At 43.6% G+C, this 24,760-nt stretch overlaps 1 protein-coding gene across 5 annotated transcripts in view; it reads left to right on the top strand.

The window, feature by feature from the left end:
- Positions 1-23,916, top strand: part of ehbp1 (EH domain binding protein 1) — a 569,586-nt gene extending 545,670 nt beyond the window's left edge. For all 5 annotated transcript variants that reach the window (XM_072507229.1, XM_072507216.1, XM_072507208.1 and 2 more), the window contains 2 exons: positions 11,678-11,792; positions 22,690-23,916. In XM_072507229.1, coding sequence (XP_072363330.1) covers positions 11,678-11,792; positions 22,690-22,780 — 206 coding nt within the window. In that variant the 3' untranslated portion in view covers positions 22,781-23,916. The remainder of the gene's footprint in view (positions 1-11,677; positions 11,793-22,689) is intronic.
- The last annotated feature ends 844 nt before the right edge of the window (positions 23,917-24,760 follow it).

Raw genomic sequence — 24,760 nt, 5'->3', positions numbered from 1 at the left:
GCCACATGGGCTTTGTCAAAGATAGGCAGCTAACATCGAACATCAGGCACCTGCTGAACATGATAATGACCCTACCCGGGGAGAGAACACCAGAGGTGATCATTTCCCTGGACGCAGAAAAGGCCTTTGACAGAGTCTAGTGGAAGTACCTCATAGAGGTACTGGAGCGGTTTGGGTTTGGAGCGGGGTTCACTGCATGGGTGGAACCTCTGTACAGCGCTCCAATGGCGAGCGTGCAGACGATCACCACCAGCTCTAAATATTTCTACCTGCACAGGGGCACAAGGCATGGATGCTCATTGTTCCCACTTCTATTCGCCCTGGTAATCAAGCCACTGACAATTGAGAGAATGCGAATGAGAATCACTTATTGTCACAAGTAGGCTTCAAATGAAGTTACTGTGAAAAGCCCCTGGTCGCCACATTCCGGCGCCTGTTCGGGGAGGCTGGTACGGGAATTGCCCTCAGAACAGCGAAAAATTGGAAGGGGATCCAGAGAGCTCAGAGTCTCACTCTATGCAAATGACCTCTACATCTCGGACTCGCAAAGCAGCATGGAGGGAATCATGAGGCTCCTGAAAATGTTCGGAGCCGTCTCAGGCTACAAACTCAATCTGACTAAAAGTGGAATCTCAGGCGGCATGTGGCGCAGTGGTTAGCACTGGAACTATGGCGCTGTGGACCCAGGTTCGAATCCCGGCCCTGGGTCACTGTCCGTGCGGAATTTGCACATTCGCCTCATCTCTGCATGGGTTTCACCCCCACAACCCAAAGATGTGCAGGTTAGGTGGATTGGCCATGCTAAATTGCCCCTTAATTGGAAAAAAAATAATTGGGTACTCTTTAAAAAAATTTTAACATTTTTTTTTTTGAGTGGAATCTTCCCAATGATCCCACAAAGGAGAGGGGCAGAGCTGGAGGGACTGCCATTCAAACAAGCCCAAAACAAATACCCCTACCTGTGGATCCAAATTGCCCATGACTGGACACAGATCCACAAATGGAAATTGACATGTCTGGTGGAGGAAGTAACGAAGGAATTGCAAAGGTAGGATACAAACCCATTCCCCCTGACGGGGAGGATATATCCGATGAAGATGAACGTGCTGCCCAGGTTCCTCTTCCTGTTCAGATCCATAACGATCTACAGCCCCACAGCCTTTTTTAACACAGTAGACAAAACAATCATGGTTTTTGTGTGAGTGGGGGGGGAGGGAAGAATCCAACGATTCCCAATAAAGTCCGACAAAGAAAAAGAAGTATGAGAAGCATGGTACTTCCAAACCTGCAATACTACCACTGGGTGGCCCAGCAGAAAGAGTGAGGGGATGGGTGAGGGGGCCGGAAGCAGGATGGCTAAGAATGGAGAGCTCCTGCAGAGGGATGTTCCTCCGAGCCCTTACCACAGCAGCGCTCCTATCCCCGCCAGCCAAACTCTCAACAAGCCCAGTGGTAATAACCATGCTCCAGGCATGGAGCCAGCTACAGCAACACTTTGGCATGACCGAAATGGCCCCCATCTGCAGCAATCACAGGTTTGCGCCAGCCACAATGGATGCCACGTTTAAAAGGTGCAGACAGGATGAGGGGACATTGACAGTTAGAGACTTTTACATGGACAATAGACTAAGCAACGCTGGAAGAACTGACGGAGAAGACAGTCTTCTTTGATGCAATGTCTAAGGTTGTGGGGGTGAGGGTGGAGCCTTGCCCAAAAGTGGCAGTCTTCGGGATCTCAGAACAACCAGAACTCTCCATGGGGAGGGGGGCCGTCTCCCTGGCCTTTGGCTCCGTAATAGCCCGCTGAGGAATCCTGCTCGGCTGACGATCAGCAGCACCACCCAAAGCTGCAGACTGGCTGTCCGACCTGTTGGAATTTCTCCTCAAATTCGCTATCCGGGGGTCAGCGAGGTCTTCCATAAGATGTGGAGGCCATTCACCAACGTGTTCCAGGAGCTGTTTGTAGTCAACAGCCAATAGAGCAGGGGGAGGGGAATCCACACACGGGCCACAAAGGAAAGGGTATGGGTGGAGGAAGCGGGAGGAAATCAACAAGGCAGACAGCAGAAGATCGAAAATATAGCCGCAAAGGAAGAACCCAAAAGTAGGGTCAAACGGTTCCAGGGCAGAACAAAGGTATATACACACCAACCACACCTTGTACGCACCCCCCCCCCCCCCCCCCCAGATGAAAACTTGTACATATGTTCGGTACATTAGGGTTGGACTATCATCGTGTCTTATATCTGTTACCGTATGGCCGTGCTCTTCAGTGTGACTCTCGGGTCTCAACCTCAAGAGAGGTTTTTCACACAGCACTTCTCTTGCAAAATCAGGACCTTCTCCTCCCATTAACCAGTACTTCCCTGCATATAACATAAATGGACTTTGCATCAGCACAATTGACAATTCCAGATTGGAAGAAATCATTTTTATGCTGCTTATATTGCTTTGTGCCAGAATTAAGTTTCTTCTTTGTAGTCTGTTAACCTGAGGCCCTGGAGCTCTGTACAGAGGTAACACTAGCACTGTTCGATCCTGTCCTGGACTCTCCTGAGCAGCTCTCTCCAGCAGATTCAGATGTGAGATGCTGGCCAGTAGGTACACTGCCTATTTGTGTCGCTGGCCATCTCTTCCTTGTAACAAAATGATCCATCTACACAGTCCTCTTGCCTTGCTTGCCAGCAGCTCAAAAAGGGAAGACGGTCTCCTTCATAATTTGCCAACAAAAGCACGTACTTAGAGAGTACTTGACGTCAAGTGTACATGCAGGGCACCTGACCTGCACACTGCTGCCTCTCATGATCGGAAAACTGCACACAGCCTCATTTTGTTCTCATTTAAAAGCCGGTAGCAGCTGCCATTCTCAATTTAAATGATGGTAGCAACCGATGGGCTCCTATCCCATGATTGCAGGTTGAATGACAGTTCCAAGATCTGCCATGGTGGGATTCGAAACCGAATCCCCAAAGCATTACCCTAGGATGGATTATTTATCCAGTGACAATGCACTATGCCACTACCTTCCCTCCACTTTCCTGTCCTATCCCTCTATTTCTTTAGTGTCCAAGAATCTATTGACTTCTGTCCTGAATATTGTTTTTATGGGATGAGAATGCCACATCCCCAACTGCCCTTGAGAAGCTGGTGGTGGTGAGCTGCCTTCTTCAACCGCTGCAGTCCATGTGGTGTCGGTACATCCACAGTGCTGAATATACTTAATGACTGATTATCCACAGAACTAGGGAGGGAGTTTGAAGCAAAAAATTCTAAACTCAGCTCATTATGGGAGAAGGGGGAAATGTTAAAATGGTACACTCTCTTGATGCAGTCTTGAGTGTGCTGCGCTACGCAGGGATCTGTAGAAAATAGGCGTTAAAGAAGAATGGTATGACCAATGATGACAAACATCTAAAGTAGAATGAAAACCCTTCAAACCCAGTGACAGGCGTTGTGGTGCATATTTATAAGCTGGGACAATCCTCATGGAAACCAATAACTTTTTAAATAAATTAAACTCTATGAAACCAAGAGAAAGAAAACCGATGGACATAATTTCACATTTTAAAAACTTTTACTGTAACAAGCCAACTAAAATCAACATTATTCAAACATTGGACAATCGCATCAGGTCTGACAGCATTTGTGGAGAGAAAATGGATATATGGAATTTACAGTGCAGAAGGAGGCCATTCGGCCCATCGAGTTTGCACCGGCTTTTGGAGTTTTGGACACTAAGGGCAATTTAACATGGCCAATCCACCTAACCTGCACATCTTTGGACTGTGGGAGGAAATCGGAGCACCCGGAGGAAACCCACGCACACACAGGGAGAACGTGCAGACTCCGCACAGACAGTGAGCCAAGCCGGGAATCGAACCTGGGACCCTGGAGCTGTGAAGCAATTGTGCTATCCACTATGCTACCGTGCTGCCCACAACGTTCAAGCTAACGTTCGAGTCTAGATGACTCTTTGTCAAAGATTGTTTTTGTTTCAGATTCCAGGATCCGCAGTAATTTGCTTTTGTTATTCAAACATTAATTATTGGGTGAAGGATATTTTAAATAAAAAAGTAAATTTCATTTCATATAGTTGATGGATCAAAAATAGTTAAACATAGCTACAAACACTGACATTACTTCCTGCACAAGTGTGGCATGATATCTAACCTCAGTCTTTCCAACTAGGCCTCTGGTAGGTAAGTAAGATTTTCCACACCTTTCAGCCCTTGAATCGCATTCACCAGAAGCCATATTCCATCCAAAGTCTACAGACATGGTTACCACTGATCTCTACTCATTAGGGTCAGCATACTCCTGACGACGCAGAATCCCCAGAGACTCCCTTCTACGTATGCTTTGAATAGTCTGGTGAGCTCTGGTAGCACTGAAACAGCAGCAATGGGTCTTGTCTACAATGTGTTGCCCTTTCTGGCTTCAGCTCTCTGTTCTTTCTAGCTGTATAACACAAACAGTAACACAGTCTCTGCTCTATTCGCGGAGACGTGTTTCAACACCAGAATCTGTTTGAAGACTGTTAAACAGAAAACTGTTCCATTCTGAGAGAAACTTGCTTGTGTCTTCTTTTCATTAATTCCTTATGTTCTGAACTGCCAAACAAAACACACAGGTTGACCCAACCCCATTGCAATTAAGTCACAATTTACAGTTTGCTGTTCATCACTATGATCATGGCAACCTCGGGTCGCATGGGCATTTCTTGGAACCTAATGATTTCATAATCAGGAAACCAATTAACTTCTTTCAGAATATTCTCAGTTCATCCTGGTCTTACAGAAGACATCATGTTAAAAGAATAAACATTTTTTTCTTGCCCAAAGCACATGGGCCACCGCAAAGCAATGTAGATTTAACACCAGTAGAACTAGAATTATAAATGCTGAATGAGGATTGACATTGCAAGATTCAAGTTTCCCACTATTTGAAACCACTTGATAAGCTTTTAAATTATTTAAGGACCTTGGGTTCATCTTGCCCAAATGAGTTATGGTGGCTTATTAAATGACAGCATTGAAATTCCTACAGTCTGCTTTGATTATTGAGAAACTTAAAGATATGCTTCAACAATGTGTTCACCCTCTCTTGTTATGTAGGGGATATTTTCTTATACGCATCAGTTGGACATTCATCAGGTACATGATACTTAAGGGACAGTGTCTAAGAGGTGGCAGATACCCTTTTTTTTACATGGACTGGAGGACCTTCACCTACGTCCAATCTCTTAGCTATTTGGCTGGGCCCTGCACTTTCAAAATGGTGGAAGTGTAGAAAATAGCAATTCGCAGGCCCCAACCCTAACTCTAACCCATTCCCCCAAGAGATATCATCTTCAGTTTGGCCCTGCAACCTCCCACAGAGCTGTTTGGGTGACAGCAGTCTACCGGCAGGCCGTTCTTTTAGGGTGCTGGATCATCAGATTGTGAATACGAATTTGTAGATGCTTTGAAAAAGAATAAGCATTCATTTTCAAAGCATCTACAGATACAAAAGCAGGTCCTGCTAAATGTCACACCCATTTACATTTCCTGGGTAAACCCCATGGAAATCCATATGCCTCTTCAAATTTTCTCCAATCATATATGAGATCTCCTTGTTTTCATAGATGTCATAGAATTTACATTCGGCCCATCGAGTCTGCACTGGCCCTTGGAAAGAGCACCCTACCCAAGTCCACATCTCCACCCTATCCCCATAACCCCATAACCCAGTAACCCCACCCAACACTAAGGGCAATTTATCATGGCCAATCCACCTAACCTGCACATCTTTGGACTGTGGGAGGAAACCGGAGCACCCGGAGAAAACCCACGCACACACGGGGAGGATGTGCAGACTCCGCACAGACAGTAACCCAAGCCGGAATCGAACCTGGGACCCTGGAGCTGTGAAGCAATTGTGCTATCCACAATGCTACCGTGCTGCCCCCAATTTTAATATATAACTTATACTGAAACTAGTTTGCTACAACTTGCTGTATGTAATGAAGAGATTCACTACTCCCACAGTAGATTCCAGTGAATCTTTACAGTAGTTAATCTATGATTATAACTTGTACCAACTGGTTGCAACATTGTGACCTTTGATGTCTATCTTGGTATTTATTATAGAATACACACCTAATGTAATAGTGATTTCAATTTGAGTATTGAATAATTTCATGGAACTAATATCACTGAAATACCAATTTAATGTGCACACTGCAGTGAAGTGTGTTTGTGGCAGCCCAAAAATAGGCTTGTTGCTAAAGTTTGCAAAGATCATCTGGCACATTATTCTTGGAATTTCACAGGTAAGTGGAGATACATGGATGGATAACTCTTTTAAGGTGTCCCTCGTCCATGACTTCTGCTCACCCCTTCCCCAAAACATTGCTGCCACATCAGGAATAGCACTTTATGATGGTATGCCAAAGAATCAAACTACTGACATTAACTTGCAACATATTCAGTATTATTGGAAAAAGTACTGTGACATATCAGTTCCATTTAGGGTTGTATGTTTTATTAAAATTCAATTTAAATAAGAAAGTTGGAGAAGTGGATAGATTGAGAGATTACCCCATTTCACACACAGCATTGAATAAAGAAAACTTGACAACGATTAATCACTTCAAATCTTACCAGAAAAATGACATCAGAGTAAAATCGTAAGCGTTAAAATGTAGTTAAAATTATATGTAGAAAGGGTAGCATGGTAGTGCAGGGGTTAGCACTGCTGCCTCACAACGCCGAGGACCCGGGTTCGATCCCAGCCCTGGGTTACTGTCCATGTGGAGTTTGCACATTCTCCCTGTGTTTGAATGGGTTTCAACCCAAACAACTCAATTATGTGCAGGATAGGTGGATTTAACATTTGAAGTGTAGGGAGAGAGCAAAAATGGGGGAGATTCATTACTTGCACTTTGGTTCTTTGAACCTCTATTAATTAAAGGTTCAAACCCCTGTCCTGGTTGCAACCTTACAAAACCTCTGCATCAATCAAATGTATATATTTCAAACCTGGAAAAGAGGGTGCTTCAAGTACTCTAAATAGAATACCTGTCTAAATGTTGTTTGAACTCGGACACTGCATGCAGATTCATTTCCAAAAGTTAAATATTTTATCATGTTGCTTTTCATCCCAGTACCTCCATCTTCCTCACTGCAAGCCTTGTGCTAATATCCTGTTTTCCTTGAGATTGATTCCCACAAAGCCACTAAACTGAGCTGAACCTCTATTTAGCACATATTTCTAATTTAAGTACATTTAATTCTGACAAGTTGCTGAACTTGAATATTTTTTTCGGGCATAAATTATTTTACATGTTTTGCTTTGAATTCTTTTGGAACCATGGAAATAAATACGTGAAGAATTAAATTATGAAGATATTTCAGTTAATTTTTAAAATTTTAATTAACCAAATTATTTTATAATATTATGGTCATAAATATATCTGATCATTGTGTAAGCTCACTTGATGTATTTTGATATGGTGACCCCAGTTCAATCAGCTCAAAGGGCAATAATACATTGAAACCAGACATTTTCAATTTATACTACCCAATCTCATAAATAAAACATATTTCATAAAACTGCTAATTACATTTGAGGAAAATAACACATACAGTGCAGCCTGCTGGAGACTCTCAGTATTGGGTCCTCGAACTAGAATAGAGTCGCTTCACTGCGTGTGCTAAATTCCAGTCCAACTAACCAAGAAATCTTTTCTGCTGGTTGAGCTCTGGAGTTTGCATTCAAAACTGGGAAAAATGTCAATCCATGATCAACACAGTGTGAGTCACCTGCTGACACCATCACATACGTCAGCTTGAGCAGCTGGCTTCTGGCTGGGAGATATGACGTAACAGGTCTCCAGTAGATATCTTGTGACTGTTAAAATGTGGAATTTGTCCCCAAATGTACAAAGGATAAAGCAATATTAATTCACAAGCTTTGTAGACAGCTATGTAGCTTGCTTTAATCGTATTTCAAACTTTGAAGGTACTCTTCCCTTTCAAATCGCCTGTCTGATAAAACTTTATGAATGACAATAATTTTGTATTCTTTAAGTATATTTTATTTTTTCAGATGTTGGGGGACAGTTCCACAAACTCTTTTTGTGCCTATCAGTACTTAATGTATAGTAACCCTAGACAATCAGGCCTATCGAATCAGTTGCAAAAACAATGGAATATGAAACAGAGTCGAATGATAAATTCTAGTATCCACTTCTCATCCTGTGTTCACTATTGCTGCCCCTCCCCCCCCCCCCCCCCCCCCCCCCCAACTAAGTGGATTTTGGTCACCTTGTCCATGTCCAGTGCACATAATCACTGGTGAGGAGATGGCACCTGGTGTGCTGCTATATTGACCTGCTTCTTTCTACTATCTTCAACTGTCATGATAAAGTTGGTAGTGGGCCTTGTAACAGCAACAGTAAGCTCCTTTTATCAATGCATGGCGGAGAAGGCCTGGTATTGGGCAAAGTAGCCATGATTCAGTGGTAACACTTAGAATGTTGTGGATTCAATTCAGGAACATGAACACGTACATTGGGCTAACACTTCAGTGCAGTACTAAGGGAGTGGTGGTGTGTCAGAGGTAAAACATAGAAAATGCTGGACAATCTAAGCAGGTCTGACAGCGTCTGTGGAGAGAGAGAAAAAGAACGGAGCTAACGTTTTAGAGGTGCCGTCATTTAAATGGGACATTGAACTGAACCCTTGTCTGCTCTTTCACGGCACTACTCTGGAGCGGGGAGGTCTGTCTTCCCTGGTGTCGTGACCAATATTTATCCTGCAAAAGTACATCATCTGGCTGTTGTCATATTGCTATTAGTGGGAGCTTTCTGTACAGAGATTGGCTACATTAGCAGTGCATACCACATCTTCAAAGAAAAGTGCTGAATTGGTTGGAAACTGCTTTGAGACATCCTGAGTTTGCGAAAGACACTGTACAAATGTTTCTTCCTCTTCCTTACTGGCTGTTCAACACTAACCATTTTAGATTTCAGTGGTACGGTGAAAGTCTTTTTGCTCTTGTCACATGGAGCTCTTTGCCTGTTTAAACCCTCAGCTGTCTCTTCAGGTACCGCAGCAACAGTTTCACCGCTACACCAGCAGAATTCCCTTCTTTGTCAGTGTTCAGCTGAGAAACCACCTTGTATAATGGATCCCAACCCTGTAAAAATGAATCAGGGTTGTAGCCAGATCACAGTATGCTAAATTATAGGCAGTCTGACTCTAGAGTGTCAGCAAGCAATTCCTCCATTTGGAACATTACAACCAAAGTTGACAGATGTTTACACATCTATTATTTCCAATAGCATAACTCAGTCTTGCACATTGGAGTTATTCACCAGGACTGATAGTTGGGCAGCATGGTGGCGCTGAGGTCCCAGGTTTGATCCCGGCCCTGGGTCACTGTCCGTGTGGAGTTTGCACATTCTCCCCGTGTCTGCGTGGGTTTCGCCCCCACAACCCAAAGATGTGCAGGTTAGGTGGATTGGCCATGCTAAATTGGCCCTTAATTGAAAAAAATTGGGTACTCTAAATTTATTTTTAAAAAGGACTAATAGTTACAGCTTTATATGTTTGGATTAATTTACTCATACAAACCTTTCTTACCAAATATATGCTTGATACAAGAAGTTATAATTTGCAAATGATTTTATTTTTGACCTGGCCTTAATCTTTTTAAATTTAGGGTACCCAATTTTGTTTTTTTTTTTCAATTGAGGGCAGTTTAGCGGCCTATCTATCCACCTATCCTGCACAGCTTTGGGTTGAGGGGGTGAGACCCACGCAGACACGGGGAGAATATGCAAACTGTTAAGTGTCGATCACATAGGCCAGACCAGGTAAGGGTGGCAGATTTCCTTCCAGTGAATGAGAGAGTTGTTATGCCAGTAGTTATATGGTCGCTGGTACTATTCCAGGTTTATGAACTGAATTCTAAATTACCCCAGCTGCCATTGTGGGAATTGAACCCGCGGTCTTCATTAATTCAGGCCTCTGGATGACTGGTCCATGTTGCAATCTTTCATTTACCCAAACATTTTCAAGTGTTGGAAATTTGTAAATGAAACAACATGGGCAAGATACTGCCGGACTTCATTCTTAATGATGCTGGCACGTTATATGTAAATTGTGAACATGTAAATTCAGTCTAAAACATCATGTCTCAAGGAGCCCCAGCACGTTCAGAGCTGCCGAGCCTGTTTGTTGTCTTCAGTGAATGTTGCATGGGGCGGGTGTGGGGGTTGCGGTTTGCATTCTTGTGTAGCTTATGAAGATTCACATGGTAACGGTTGATGGGCATTGTTGGGATTTATCTGAATGCAACAGCCGTGTGAGTTTAACGTGAAAGGCCAGGGCGGTGGGGGCTAAATCTGAGTAGATTGCACACTCTGTTTGGGAAGTAGAGAGGGGGTTTGTTTCGTTACTTTTGTGGCTTCGGATATTAAAGCCGGTGTCCGATTTCCCCTGACTATAGTCTCTATCAGCAACTACTCGCCCTTTTTCATTGTTTACTTTCCTAATGAGCTGGGCGGAGCTGCTGACCTGCTGATTGACAGATACAGACTCCAGCCCCAGAGCTTCACTCCTCTAAACCTCCCCTCCTATACACACACACATCTGTGAACAATTCAACAACGCTCGTTGCACATATTTCAACAAAGGACGAAGTCTTAAAACGCATCCATTTACATTTTCTGGATTAAAATGGAACCATTGTAATGATTTTTTAAAACTGTGCATTATTCCTTTTCTTTTAACTTGGATTTTATTTAGCTCACAAGAACTTTCTCTCTCGTTGCTAGTTTTCCATTTCGCCTGAAGTAGATTTAGCCTCTGTTCACATTTATTTAAAGCGTTACCTTACACCAATCTTAAAAATTACCCAAAACTATTTTGAACTTTTTCCAAATGAAATGCTTGCACAGGACGAACTGAAATCCGAGTTTCTGGATTTTGAGTAACTGAACCCACCAAGGCAGCTCGATCACAACGTGGTTAATTGCTGGTGGGTAAGGGATGGTGAATCTGCAGAATGCTCTTCATATTTCACCTGACCCAATGATCATGTTTTTCCTGAAAGCGGTTATAGAGTACAGATGTAGAACACAAATTGAATCCCGGTCAATGATGCACTCTGAAGTACTGGAGCAACTTCCTTGTTTGGAGTTTTGCTAACGAGAAATAAATGTATTTTATAACAGAAATAAACGAGTCCTTGTGCACTTTCTGCAGACATGTCAAATGAATGGGAAGAACGGGAAGCCGGGACTTCATCGTGGACACCAAACCCCGAATAAAGTCAAAACGTGCAGCGCATCCCTCGCTGCCTGCAACCTGTAGCTAGAGACACGCCGTGTCTGAAACGCGTTGAAGGGTTTTGTTCTGTATGACTAGCAAACTCGCCAAATAACCAATTGGATTGGATTAAAAAATCCGAATTTTATGAAATATCCCAGTTCTAAACATCTACACGTGTTTGCTCAAATATGTTTGGTGCTTCGCACAGTTTAATTTCCAAATCGCACTAACCTTGCAGGTTTAGCACTCCATTTACAAATCCAGTTTATCTTTCGGAGTTTGGGGCAACACCGATATTTAAACAGCAAGTTAGCCTGGGCAAACATGGGCAGTAATTGTACTTTCTCTATTGTTTTCAGACTGGCAGAAAACCGAAGCACAGAAAAAACGTGAACAGCTCCTGCTGGATGAACTCGTTATTCTGGTTAACAAACGAGACGCACTTGTCCGCGATCTGGACGCACAGGAAAAACAGTAAATTATAGGATTATACAGGAAGTGGTCACGGGAAAAACAGTGAATTATAGGATTACACAGGAAGAGGTCACAGGAATACCAGTTACTGTATTACACAGGAAGAGGTCACAGGAATACCAGTTACTGTATTATACAGGAAGTGGTCACGGGAAAAACAGTTACAGTATTACACAGGAAGAGGTCACAGGGAAAACAGTGAATTATAGGATTACACAGGAAGAGGTCACAGGAATACCAGTTACTGTATTACACAGGAAGTGGTCACGGGAAAAACAGTTACAGTATTACACAGGAAGAGGTCACAGGGAAAACAGTGAATTATAGGATTACACAGGAAGAGGTCACAGGAATACCAGTTACTGTATTACACAGGAAGAGGTCACAGGAATACCAGCTACTGTATTACACAGGAAGAGGTCACAGGGAAAACAGTGAATTATAGGATTACACAGGAAGAGGTCACAGGAATACCAGTTACTGTATTACACAGGAAGAGGTCACAGGAATACCAGCTACTGTATTACACAGGAAGAGGTCACAGGGAAAACAGTGAATTATAGTATTACACAGGAAGAGGTCACAGGAATACCAGTTACTGTATTACACAGGAAGTGGTCACGGGAAAAACAGTTACAGTATTACACAGGAAGAGGTCACAGGGAAAACAGTGAATTATAGGATTACACAGGAAGAGGTCACAGGAATACCAGTTACTGTATTACACAGGAAGAGGTCACAGGAATACCAGCTACTGTATTACACAGGAAGAGGTCACAGGGAAAACAGTGAATTATAGGATTACACAGGAAGAGGTCACAGGAATACCAGTTACTGTATTACACAGGAAGAGGTCACAGGAATACCAGCTACTGTATTACACAGGAAGAGGTCACAGGAATACCAGTTACAGTATTACACAGGAAGAGGTCACAGGAATACCAGTTACAGTATTACACAGGAAGAGGTCACAGGAATACCAGCTACTGTATTACACAGGAAGAGGTCACAGGAATACCAGCTACTGTATTACACAGGAAGAGGTCATCGGGAAAACAGTTACAGTATTACACAGGAAGAGGTCACGGGGGAAACAGTGAATTATAGGATTACACAGGAAGAGGTCACAGGAATACCAGTCACTATTACACAGGAAGAGGTCACAGGGAAAACAGTGAATTATAGTATTACACAGGAAGAGGTCACAGGAATACCAGTTACTGTATTACACAGGAAGAGGTCATCGGGAAAACAGTTACAGTATTACACAGGAAGAGGTCACAGGAATACCAGTTACAGTATTACACAGGAAGAGGTCACGGGGGAAACAGTGAATTATAGGATTACACAGGAAGAGGTCACAGGAATACCAGTCACTATTACACAGGAAGAGGTCACAGGGAAAACAGTGAATTATAGTATTACACAGGAAGAGGTCACAGGAATACCAGTTACTGTATTACACAGGAAGAGGTCATCGGGAAAACAGTTACAGTATTACACAGGAAGAGGTCACAGGGAAAACAGTGAATTATAGGATTACACAGGAAGAGGTCACAGGAATACCAGTTACTGTATTACACAGGAAGAGGTCACAGGGAAAACAGTTACAGTATTACACAGGAAGAGGTCACAGGGAAAACAGTGAATTATAGGATTACACAGGAAGAGGTCACAGGAATACCAGTTACTGTATTACACAGGAAGAGGTCACTGGGAAAACACAGGAAGAGGTCATAGGAATACCAGTCACTATTACACAGGAAGAGATGAGGTTTGAGTGACTGCCCTTGACATCAAGGCAGCATTTGACCAAGTACGGCATCAAGGGGCCCTAGCTAAACTGGAGTCAATGGGAATCGGGGAAAACTTTCTGCTGGTTGGAGTCATACCTGGCACGAAGGAAAATGATTGTGGTTGTTAGAGGTCAGTCATCTCAGTCCCGGGACATCACTGCAGGAGTTCCTCAGGGGAGTATCCTAGGCCCAACCATCTTCAGCTGCTTCATCAATGACCTTCCTTCCAACATTATGTCAGAAGTGGGGATGATTGCTGATGACTGCACAATGTTCAGCACCTCCTCAGACACTGTCCCAATGCAGCAAGACCTGGACAATATCCAGACTTGGGCTGACAAGTGGCAAGTTACATTTGCGCTGCACAAGTGCCAGGCAATTACCATCTCGTACAAGAAAGGATCTAACCATCGGTCCTTGACATTCAATGGCATTACCATCACTTGAGTCCCCCCACTGTCAACATCCTGGGGGTTACCAGAAACTTAATTGGACATGCCATATAAATACTGTGGCTACAAGAGCAGGTCAGAGGCTAGGGAGTAACCTACCTCCTGACTCCCCAAAGCCTGTCCACCATCCACAAGGCAGGTTAGGAGTGTGATGGAATACTCCCCACTTGCCTGGGTGAGTGCAGCTCCAATGACCATACAGGACAAAGCAGCCCACTTGATTGGCACCTCTTCCACAAACATTCAAACCCTCCACCACCAACGAACAATAGCAGCCGTGTGTACCATCTACAAGATGCACTGCAGGAACTCACCAAGGTTCCATCGGCAGGATCTTCCAAACCCATAACCACTACTATCTAGAAGGGCAAGGGCAGCAGATACCTGGGAACCCCACCATCTGGAGTTTACCCTCCAAGTCACTCACCGTCCTGACTTGGAAATATATTGGCTGTTCCTTCACTGTCATTGGGACAAAATCCTGGATCAATCTCCCTAACAGCACAGTGGGTGTACCTACACCTCGGGGACTGCAAGGGTTCAAGAAGGCAGCTCACCACCACCTTTTGAAGGACAATTATAGGTTGGAAATAAATGATGGCCTAGCCAGGGCTGCCCACATCCCGTAAAAATATATATTTTTAAAGTAACCGGAAAAACGGTTACTGTATTGCACAGGAAGAGTTCACAGGAAAAAGAGTAAATTATAGGATTACACAGGAAGAGGTTACAGGAAAACTAGTTACTGTCCCACACTGGAAGAGATAACATAGTTACTGTATTAGACGGGAGTAGATAACCGAAAAAACAGTAAGTTGCAGTCTTGCACAGGAAGAGGTAACTACTTCCATTTCAATGTTGACTTAAAATTGCTCTCATTATTTGACTTTATTGTTTACTGATCTAATCATGTCAAATCTTATAATTTCTTCCTTTTCAATTCTGGTTTGGTGGTGATAAAATTCTTGAATGTAATAATCAAATGTACCATCCCTCCTGCCAAATCAGATATACCATCCCACCTGCCTAATCAGATATACCATCCCTCCTATTAGTCAGAAATACCATCCCTCCTGCCTAATCAGATATACCATCCCTCCTACCTAATCAGATATACCATCCCTCCCTAATCAGATATACCATCCCTCCTGCCTAATCAGATATACCATCCCTCCTGTCTAATCAGATATACCATCCCTCCTGTCTAATAAAACATACCATCCCTCCTGCTAATCAGATATACCATTCCTCCTGCTAATCAGATATACCATTCCTCCTGCTAATCAGATATACCATCCCTCCTGTCTAATAAAACATACCATCCCTCCTGCTAATCAGATATACCATTCCTCCTGCTAATCAGATATACCATCTCTCATGTCTAATCAGGTATACCATCCCTCCTGTCTAATCAGATATACCCTCCCTCCTGTCTAATTAGATATACCATTCCTCCTGTCTAATAAAATATACCATCCCTCCTGCTAATCAGATATACCATTCCTCCTGCTAATCAGATATACCATCTCTCCTGTCTAATCAGATATACCATCCCTCCTGTCTAATTAGATATATCATTCCTCCTGTCTAATAAAACATACCAGCCCTCCTGCTAATCAGATATACCATTCCTTCTGCTAATCAGATATACCATCCCTCCTGCTAATCAGATATACCATCCCTCCTGCTAATCAGATATACCATCTCTCCTGCTAATCAGATATACCATCCCTCCTGCTAATCAGATATACCATCTCTCCTGCTAATCAGATATACCATCCCTCCTGCTAATCAGATATACCATCTCTCCTGCTAATCAGATATAACATTCCTCTTGCTAATCAGATATACCATCCCTCCTACTTAATCAGATATACCATCCCTCCTACCTAATCAGATATACCATTCTCCTGCTAATTAGATATACCATCCCTCCTACCTAATCAGATATACCATTCTCCTGTCTTTCTTTAAAAATTTAGAGTACGCAATTCATTTTCCAATTCAGGGGCAATTTAGCCTGGCCAATCCACCTAGCCTGCACATCTTTGGGTTGTGGGGGCGAAACCCACACAAACACGGGGGGAATGTGCAAACTCCACACGGACAGTGATCCAGAGCCTGGATCGAACCTGGGACCTCGGCGCCGTGAGGCTGCAGGGCTAACCCACTGTGCCACCGTGCTGTCCTCCTTTCTCCTGCCTAATCAGATATACCATCCCTCCTGCTAATCAGATATACCATCCCTCCTGCTAATCAGATATACCATCCCTCCTGCTAATCAGATATACCATCCCTCCTGCTAATCAGATATACCATCCCTCCTGCCTAATCAGATATACCATCCCTCCTACTAATCAGATATACCATCCCTCCTGTCGAATCAGATGTCCCATCCCTCCTGCCTAATCAGATGTACCATCCCTCCTGTCTGATCAGATATACCATCCCTCCTGCCTAATCAGATATACCATCCCTCCTGCCTAATCAGATATACCATCCCTCCTGCCTGATCAGATATACCATCCCTCCTGTCTGAGCAGATATTCCATCCCTCCTGCCTAATCAGACATACCAGCCCTCCTGTCTGATCAGATATACCATCCCTCCTGCCTAATCAGATATACCATCCCTCCTGCTAGTGAGATAAACCATCCTCCTGCCTAATCAGATATACCATCCCTCCTGCTAATCAGATGTACCAACTCTTCCAATCAGATATACCATCCCTCCCGCCTAATCAGATATACCATCCCTCCTGCCTGATCAGATATACCATCCCTCCTGCCTGATCAGATATACCATCCCTCCTGCCTGATCAAATATACCATCCCTCCTGTCTGAGCAGATATACCATTCCTCCTGCCTAATCAAATATACCATCCCTCCTGCCTAATCAGATATACCATCCCTCCTGCTAGTGAGATAAACCATCCTCCTGCCTAATCAGATATACCATCCCTCCTGCAAATCAGATGTACCAACTCTTCTTCCAATCAGATATACCATCCCTCCTGCCTAATCAGATAAACCATCCCTCCTGCCTAATCAGATGTACCATCCCTCCTGCCTGATCAGATGTACCATCCCTCCTGCCTGATCAGATATACCATCCCTCCTGTCGAATCAGATATACCATCCCTCCTGTCTGATCAGATATACCATCCCTTCTGCATAATCAGATATACCATCCCTCCTGCCTAATCAGATATACCATCCCTCCTGCCTAATCAGATGTACCATCCCGCTGCCTAATCAGATATACCATCCTTCCTGCTAGTGAGATAAACCATCCTCCTGCCTAATCAGATATACCATCCCTCCTGCTAGTGAGATAAACCATTCTCCTGCCTAATCAGATGTACCATCCCTCCTGTCTGAGCAGATATACCATCCCTCCTGCCTAATCAAATATACCATCCCTCCTGCCTAATCAGATATACCATCCCTCCTGCTAGTGAGATAAACCATCCTCCTGCCTAATCAGATGTACCATCCCTCCTGTCTGATCAGATATACCATCCCTCCTGTCTAATCAGATATACCATCCCTCCTGTCGAATCAGATATACCATCCCTCCTGTTGAATCAGATATACCATCCCTCCTGTCGAATCAGATATACCATCCCTCCTGCCTAATCAGACATACCAGCCCTCCTGCCTGATCAGATGTACCATCCCTCCTGTCTGATCAGATATACAATCCCTGCTGTCTAATCAGATATACCATCCCTCCTGTCTGATCAGATATATCATCCCTTCTGCCTAATCAGATATACCATCCCTCCTGCCTAATCAGATATACCATCCCTCCTGCCTAATCAGATGTACCATCCCTCCTGCCTAATCAGATATACCAGCCCTCCTGCTAGTGAGATAAACCATTCTCCTGCCTAATCAAATACACCATCCCTCCTGCCTAATCAGACATACCAGCCCTCCTGCCTGATCAGATATACCATCCCTCCCGTCTGATCAGATATACCATCCCTCCTGTCTGATCAGATATACCAGCCCTCCTGCCTGATCAGATATACCATCCCTCCTTACTGATCAGATATAGCATCCCTCCTGTCTGATCAGATATACCATCCCTCCTGCCTAATCAGATGTACCATCCCTCCTGCTAGTGATATAAACCATTCTCCTGCCTAATCAAATACACCATCCATCCTGCCTAATCAGACATACCAGCCCTCCTGCCTCATCAGATATACCATCCCTCCTGTCTGATCAGATATACTATCCCTCCTGTCTGATCAGATATACCATCCCTCCTGTCTGATCAGATATACCATCCCTCCTGTCTGATCAGATATACCATCCCTCCTGTCTGATCAGATATACCATCCCTCCTGTCTGATCAGATATACCATCCCTCCTGTCTGATCAGATATACCATCCCTCCTGTCTGATCAGATATACCATCCCTCCTGTCTAATCATCTCTACCATCCCTCCTGCCTAATCAAATATACCATCCCTCCTGCCTAATCAGATATACTATCCCTGCTCTCTAATCAGATGTACCATCCCTCCTGCCTAATCAGATATACCATCCCTGCTGTCTAATCAGATGTACCATCCCTCCTGTCTAATCAGATGTACCATCCTTCCTGTCTGATCAGATATACCATCCTTCCTGTCTAATCAGATATACCATCCCTGCTGTCTGATCAGATATACCATCCCTGCTGTCTGATCAGATATACCATCCCTCCTGCCTAATCAGATGTACCATCCCTCTTGCCTAATCAGATATACCATCCCTGCTGTCTAATCAGATGTACCATCCCTCCTACTAATCAGATATACCATTCCTCCTGCCTAATCAGATATACCATCCCTGCTGTCTGATCAGATATACCACCCCTGCTGTCTGATCAGATATACCATCCCTGCTGTCTGATCAGATGTACCATCCCTCCTGTCTGATCAGATATATCATCCCTTCTGCCTAATCAGATATACCATCCCTCCTGCCTAATCAGATGTACCATCCCGCTGCCTAATCAGATATACCATCCCTGCTGTCTGATCAGATATACCATCCCTGCTGTCTGATCAGATGTACCATCCCTCCTGTCTGATCAGATATATCATCCCTTCTGCCTGATCAGATATACCATCCCTCCTGCCTAATCAGATATACCATCCCTCCTGCCTAATCAGATGTACCATCCCGCTGCCTAATCAGATATACCATCCCTCCTGCTAGTGAGATAAACCATCCTCCTGCCTAATCAGATATACCATCCCTCCTGCTAGTGAGATAAACCATTCTCCTGCCTAATCAAATACACCATCCCTCCTGCCTAATCAGACATACCAGCCCTCCTTCCTGATCAGATATACCATCCCTCCTGTCTGATCAGATATACCAGCCCTCCTGCCTGATCAGATATACCATCCCTCCTGTCTAATCAGATATACCATCCCTGCTGTCTGATCAGATATACCATCCCTCCTGCCTAATCAGATGTACCATCCCTCCTGCCTAATCAGATATACCATCCCTCCTGCCTAATCAGATATACCATCCCTCCTGCCTAATCAGATATACCATCCCTGCTGTCTGATCAGATATACCATCCCTGCTGTCTGATCAGATGTACCATCCCTCCTGCCTAATTAGATGTACCATCCCTCCTGCCTAATCAGATATACCATCCCTGCTGTCTAATCAGATATACCATCCCTGCTGTCTAATCAGATGTACCATCCCTCCTACTAATCAGATATACCATCCCTCCTGCCTAATCAGATATACCATCCCTCCTGCCTAATCAGATATACCATCCCTGCTGCCTAATCAGATATACCATCCCTGCTGTCTGATCAGATATACCATCCCTCCTGTCTAATCAGATATACCATCCCTGCTGTCTGATCAGATATACCATCCCTCCTGCCTAATCAGATATACCATCCCTCCTGCCTAATCAGATGTACCATCCCTCCTGCCTAATCAGATGTACCATCCCTCCTGCCTAATTAGATATACCATCCCTCCTGCCTAATCAGATAAACCATCCCTCCTGCCTAATCAGATATACCATCCCTCCTGTCTGATCAGATATACCATCCCTCCTGCCTAATCAGATATACCATCCCTCCTGCTAGTGAGATAAACCATCCCTCCTGTCTGATCAGATATACCATCCCTCCCGTCTGATCAGATATACCATCCCTCCTGTCTGATCAGATATACCAGCCCTCCTGTCTGATCAGATATACCAGCCCTCCTGCCTGATCAGATATACCATCCCTCCTTACTGATCAGATATAGCATCCCTCCTGTCTGATCAGATATACCATCCCTCCTGCCTAATCAGATGTACCATCCCTCCTGCTAGTGATATAAACCATTCTCCTGCCTAATCAAATACACCATCCATCCTGCCTAATCAGACATACCAGCCCTCCTGCCTCATCAGATATACCATCCCTCCTGTCTGATCAGATATACTATCCCTCCTGTCTGATCAGATATACCATCCCTCCTGTCTGATCAGATATACCATCCCTCCTGTCTGATCAGATATACCATCCCTCCTGTCTGATCAGATATACCATCCCTCCTGTCTGATCAGATATACCATCCCTCCTGTCTGATCAGATATACCATCCCTCCTGTCTGATCAGATATACCATCCCTCCTGTCTGATCAGATATACCATCCCTCCTGTCTGATCAGATATACCATCCCTCCTGTCTGATCAGATATACCATCCCTCCTGTCTGATCAGATATACCATCCCTCCTGTCTAATCATCTCTACCATCCCTCCTGCCTAATCAAATATACCATCCCTCCTGCCTAATCAGATATACTATCCCTGCTCTCTAATCAGATGTACCATCCCTCCTGCCTAATCAGATATACCATCCCTGCTGTCTAATCAGATGTACCATCCCTCCTGTCTAATCAGATGTACCATCCTTCCTGTCTGATCAGATATACCATCCTTCCTGTCTAATCAGATATACCATCCCTGCTGTCTGATCAGATATACCATCCCTGCTGTCTGATCAGATATACCATCCCTCCTGCCTAATCAGATGTACCATCCCTCTTGCCTAATCAGATATACCATCCCTGCTGTCTAATCAGATGTACCATCCCTCCTACTAATCAGATATACCATTCCTCCTGCCTAATCAGATATACCATCCCTGCTGTCTGATCAGATATACCACCCCTGCTGTCTGATCAGATATACCATCCCTGCTGTCTGATCAGATGTACCATCCCTCCTGTCTGATCAGATATATCATCCCTTCTGCCTAATCAGATATACCATCCCTCCTGCCTAATCAGATGTACCATCCCGCTGCCTAATCAGATATACCATCCCTGCTGTCTGATCAGATATACCATCCCTGCTGTCTGATCAGATGTACCATCCCTCCTGTCTGATCAGATATATCATCCCTTCTGCCTGATCAGATATACCATCCCTCCTGCCTAATCAGATATACCATCCCTCCTGCCTAATCAGATGTACCATCCCGCTGCCTAATCAGATATACCATCCCTCCTGCTAGTGAGATAAACCATCCTCCTGCCTAATCAGATATACCATCCCTCCTGCTAGTGAGATAAACCATTCTCCTGCCTAATCAAATACACCATCCCTCCTGCCTAATCAGACATACCAGCCCTCCTTCCTGATCAGATATACCATCCCTCCTGTCTGATCAGATATACCAGCCCTCCTGCCTGATCAGATATACCATCCCTCCTGTCTAATCAGATATACCATCCCTGCTGTCTGATCAGATATACCATCCCTCCTGCCTAATCAGATGTACCATCCCTCCTGCCTAATCAGATATACCATCCCTCCTGCCTAATCAGATATACCATCCCTCCTGCCTAATCAGATATACCATCCCTGCTGTCTGATCAGATATACCATCCCTGCTGTCTGATCAGATGTACCATCCCTCCTGCCTAATCAGACGTACCATCCCTCCTGCCTAATCAGATATACCATCCCTGCTGTCTAATCAGATATACCATCCCTGCTGTCTAATCAGATGTACCATCCCTCCTACTAATCAGATATACCATCCCTCCTGCCTAATCAGATATACCATCCCTCCTGCCTAATCAGATATACCATCCCTGCTGCCTAATCAGATATACCATCCCTGCTGTCTGATCAGATATACCATCCCTCCTGTCTAATCAGATATACCATCCCTGCTGTCTGATCAGATATACCATCCCTCCTGCCTAATCAGATGTACCATCCCTCCTGCCTAATCAGATGTACCATCCCTCCTGCCTAATCAGATGTACCATCCCTCCTGCCTAATCAGATGTACCATCCCTCCTGCCTAATCAGATAAACCATCCCTCCTGCCTAATCAGATATACCATCCCTCCTGTCTGATCAGATATACCATCCCTCCTGCCTAATCAGATATACCATCCCTCCTGCTAGTGAGATAAACCATCCCTCCTGTCTGATCAGATATACCATCCCTCCTGTCTGATCAGATATACCATCCCTCCTGCCTAATCAGATATACCATCCCTCCTGCCTAATCAGATATACCATCCCTCCTGCCTAATCAGATGTACCATCCCTCCTGCCTCAGGTCATGAGTTTACCAATTTGCCAATGTGTTTCTGTTTATAGAGCAGAAGAGGAAGATGAACATTTAGAACGAACTCTGGAGCAAAACAAAGGGAAAATTGTGAAGAAAGAAGATAAATGTGTACTTCAGTGAGGTGCATCATATAGAAAACCATTGTCATTTTGATAAAACATTTGCGATGGCATTTGAATTATATGTTATATGTAAGTTGTAAACTGTTGTAATGTTTTATGTTGACAGCATTTAATCATCCCAATGCCTCACAGCCGTGTATTTGGCTGCATTTCATTGTTTTTATGAAATTGTATTTTGTAAAAAAAACCAAGCTGAGTGTAATTGTTTCATTTGTATCAGTGACATTTAATCTTTTCCCTTATATTTTGGGAGAATTCTTACTTCTATACTGAGGGGAGTGGGTGGAGAAAACCAAATTGTTGTAAATGCAGCAGGATTGTTTTAATTGTTCCCTATTAATCCTGGCTTTAGTTTTCATGTTACTTACAATTGGACTGGTCTGCTTCAAATTGTTTTTTGATCAGTTTTCAAATACTGGAGTCGGGAAGAGGGATCGGAAACCCGTCATTATTCTCCATGTGGACTGTAGTTTCAAACTAAATCATGTCATACAGAATTATATTCAAACAGAGACAGAATCTGCAGGATTACATTTGAAATTGAACAAATTGATCGCCGGGTTCAATTTTTCCCCGAAAGATTGATGGACTGTAATTTCCATTAGTTGTAAAAAGTGAAGCAGCGTTTAGAAAAATCTATAAAAATCGGAATGTTTAAGCTTGCTATTGCTGCATTTCAAATCTTTGTTTTATTTTCGTTGAGTATTTGAATACTTCATTTGTGCTAGATCGTCATTGACATGTGTTTTTTTTAAATATATAAATAATAAGCTTCGACAGAGCGGCCGTGTTGTAAATGATGTTCTCTGAAGTTAGTTTTAGTTTGAATTCTTGAAAGGGCTGATAACTGCACCAGTTGGTGAACGTGACTCTGGTGTTTTATGGATGTTTATTTATTACCCCGATCAGCGCAATCTGATTGTTTGAGCTACAGGTATTCTGCTTGAAACGACTTTGTTTGCATTTGTGTTTCGAAAGCAAATGAATTCTGTCGGAGCTCAGAATCATATTCAGTGCATTTTTCTGCATACATTTGAAGTCAGGTGCAGCTGCTGTCTGTGGAAAGGAACATTTCTGTTTATTTATTCCAGGGTCATCTATGCATCTTGAATAAAACGTGAACTTTTAAGTGTTTCATGTGGAAAACGATTGTTGTTGATATTTTGCCTCGCTCACACCGGCTTGTGTATACATCATGTGTTTAAACGGGTTTTTTTTGCACCGCATTTGTTACCAATGAAACCGCTTCTCCGGGCTTCCTCTCCAGCACAGCTGGTTAACTTTATTGGGACACACTTCACTTTAAATGGGAGCCATTTAATGCGATTCTGAATTGTTCTTCATTTCAACCAATAAAGTTTTAGCAACATCAATTACATTCTGGTTGGTAAAGGTCAAGGTTTCGATTTAATTATAAACAAATGCAATCTGTTTGAAATGCCGGCAGATAAAACTGAAAACCCGCTGCTTATAACCTGTAATCTCTGGCGGCGAAGTAAGAGCAGCAGCTCGTTGTTAACTCTTTCAGGATCACCTCACTTTCAGGAATTGGTGAGGGTCACCAGCCCAAATCTAACACACTCTTTTGATCAAAAATAAAACGCGGAATCTGGTTTCCAGCAGTACTCGAAGGGCTAGATTTAGGGACCTGTTATTTTCGTACCTTCCAACAATATGTCCCACAGATTATTATTGTACAGGTAAAGGAATTCACCAACATCCACAAAGGGTTTCGATTAATGCTTTTTAACATCGGAAACAATCGAACAGGGTTTTTTTTTAATCAGCGTATTAATGCGGCGCCAAAACATTTATTAATAAACCAGCTAACGAGATTTGGGGTGGCTTTAAATGATCTACGGCATTTGGTTGGTGCCTGATTTTTGTACTAATGATTCGAGATGAGGAGCTCGATTATTCCCATCCTCAGAGCCTGCGAATGGGAATCAAGTGATTGAGTAAACGCGCGCCATGGCCA

Source organism: Scyliorhinus torazame, chromosome 1, assembly GCF_047496885.1.
Source record: "Scyliorhinus torazame isolate Kashiwa2021f chromosome 1, sScyTor2.1, whole genome shotgun sequence".
Lineage (NCBI taxonomy): Eukaryota > Metazoa > Chordata > Chondrichthyes > Carcharhiniformes > Scyliorhinidae > Scyliorhinus > Scyliorhinus torazame.
Note: the sequence above shows the minus strand (reverse complement) of the source record. Positions and strands in the feature narration are given on the sequence as shown.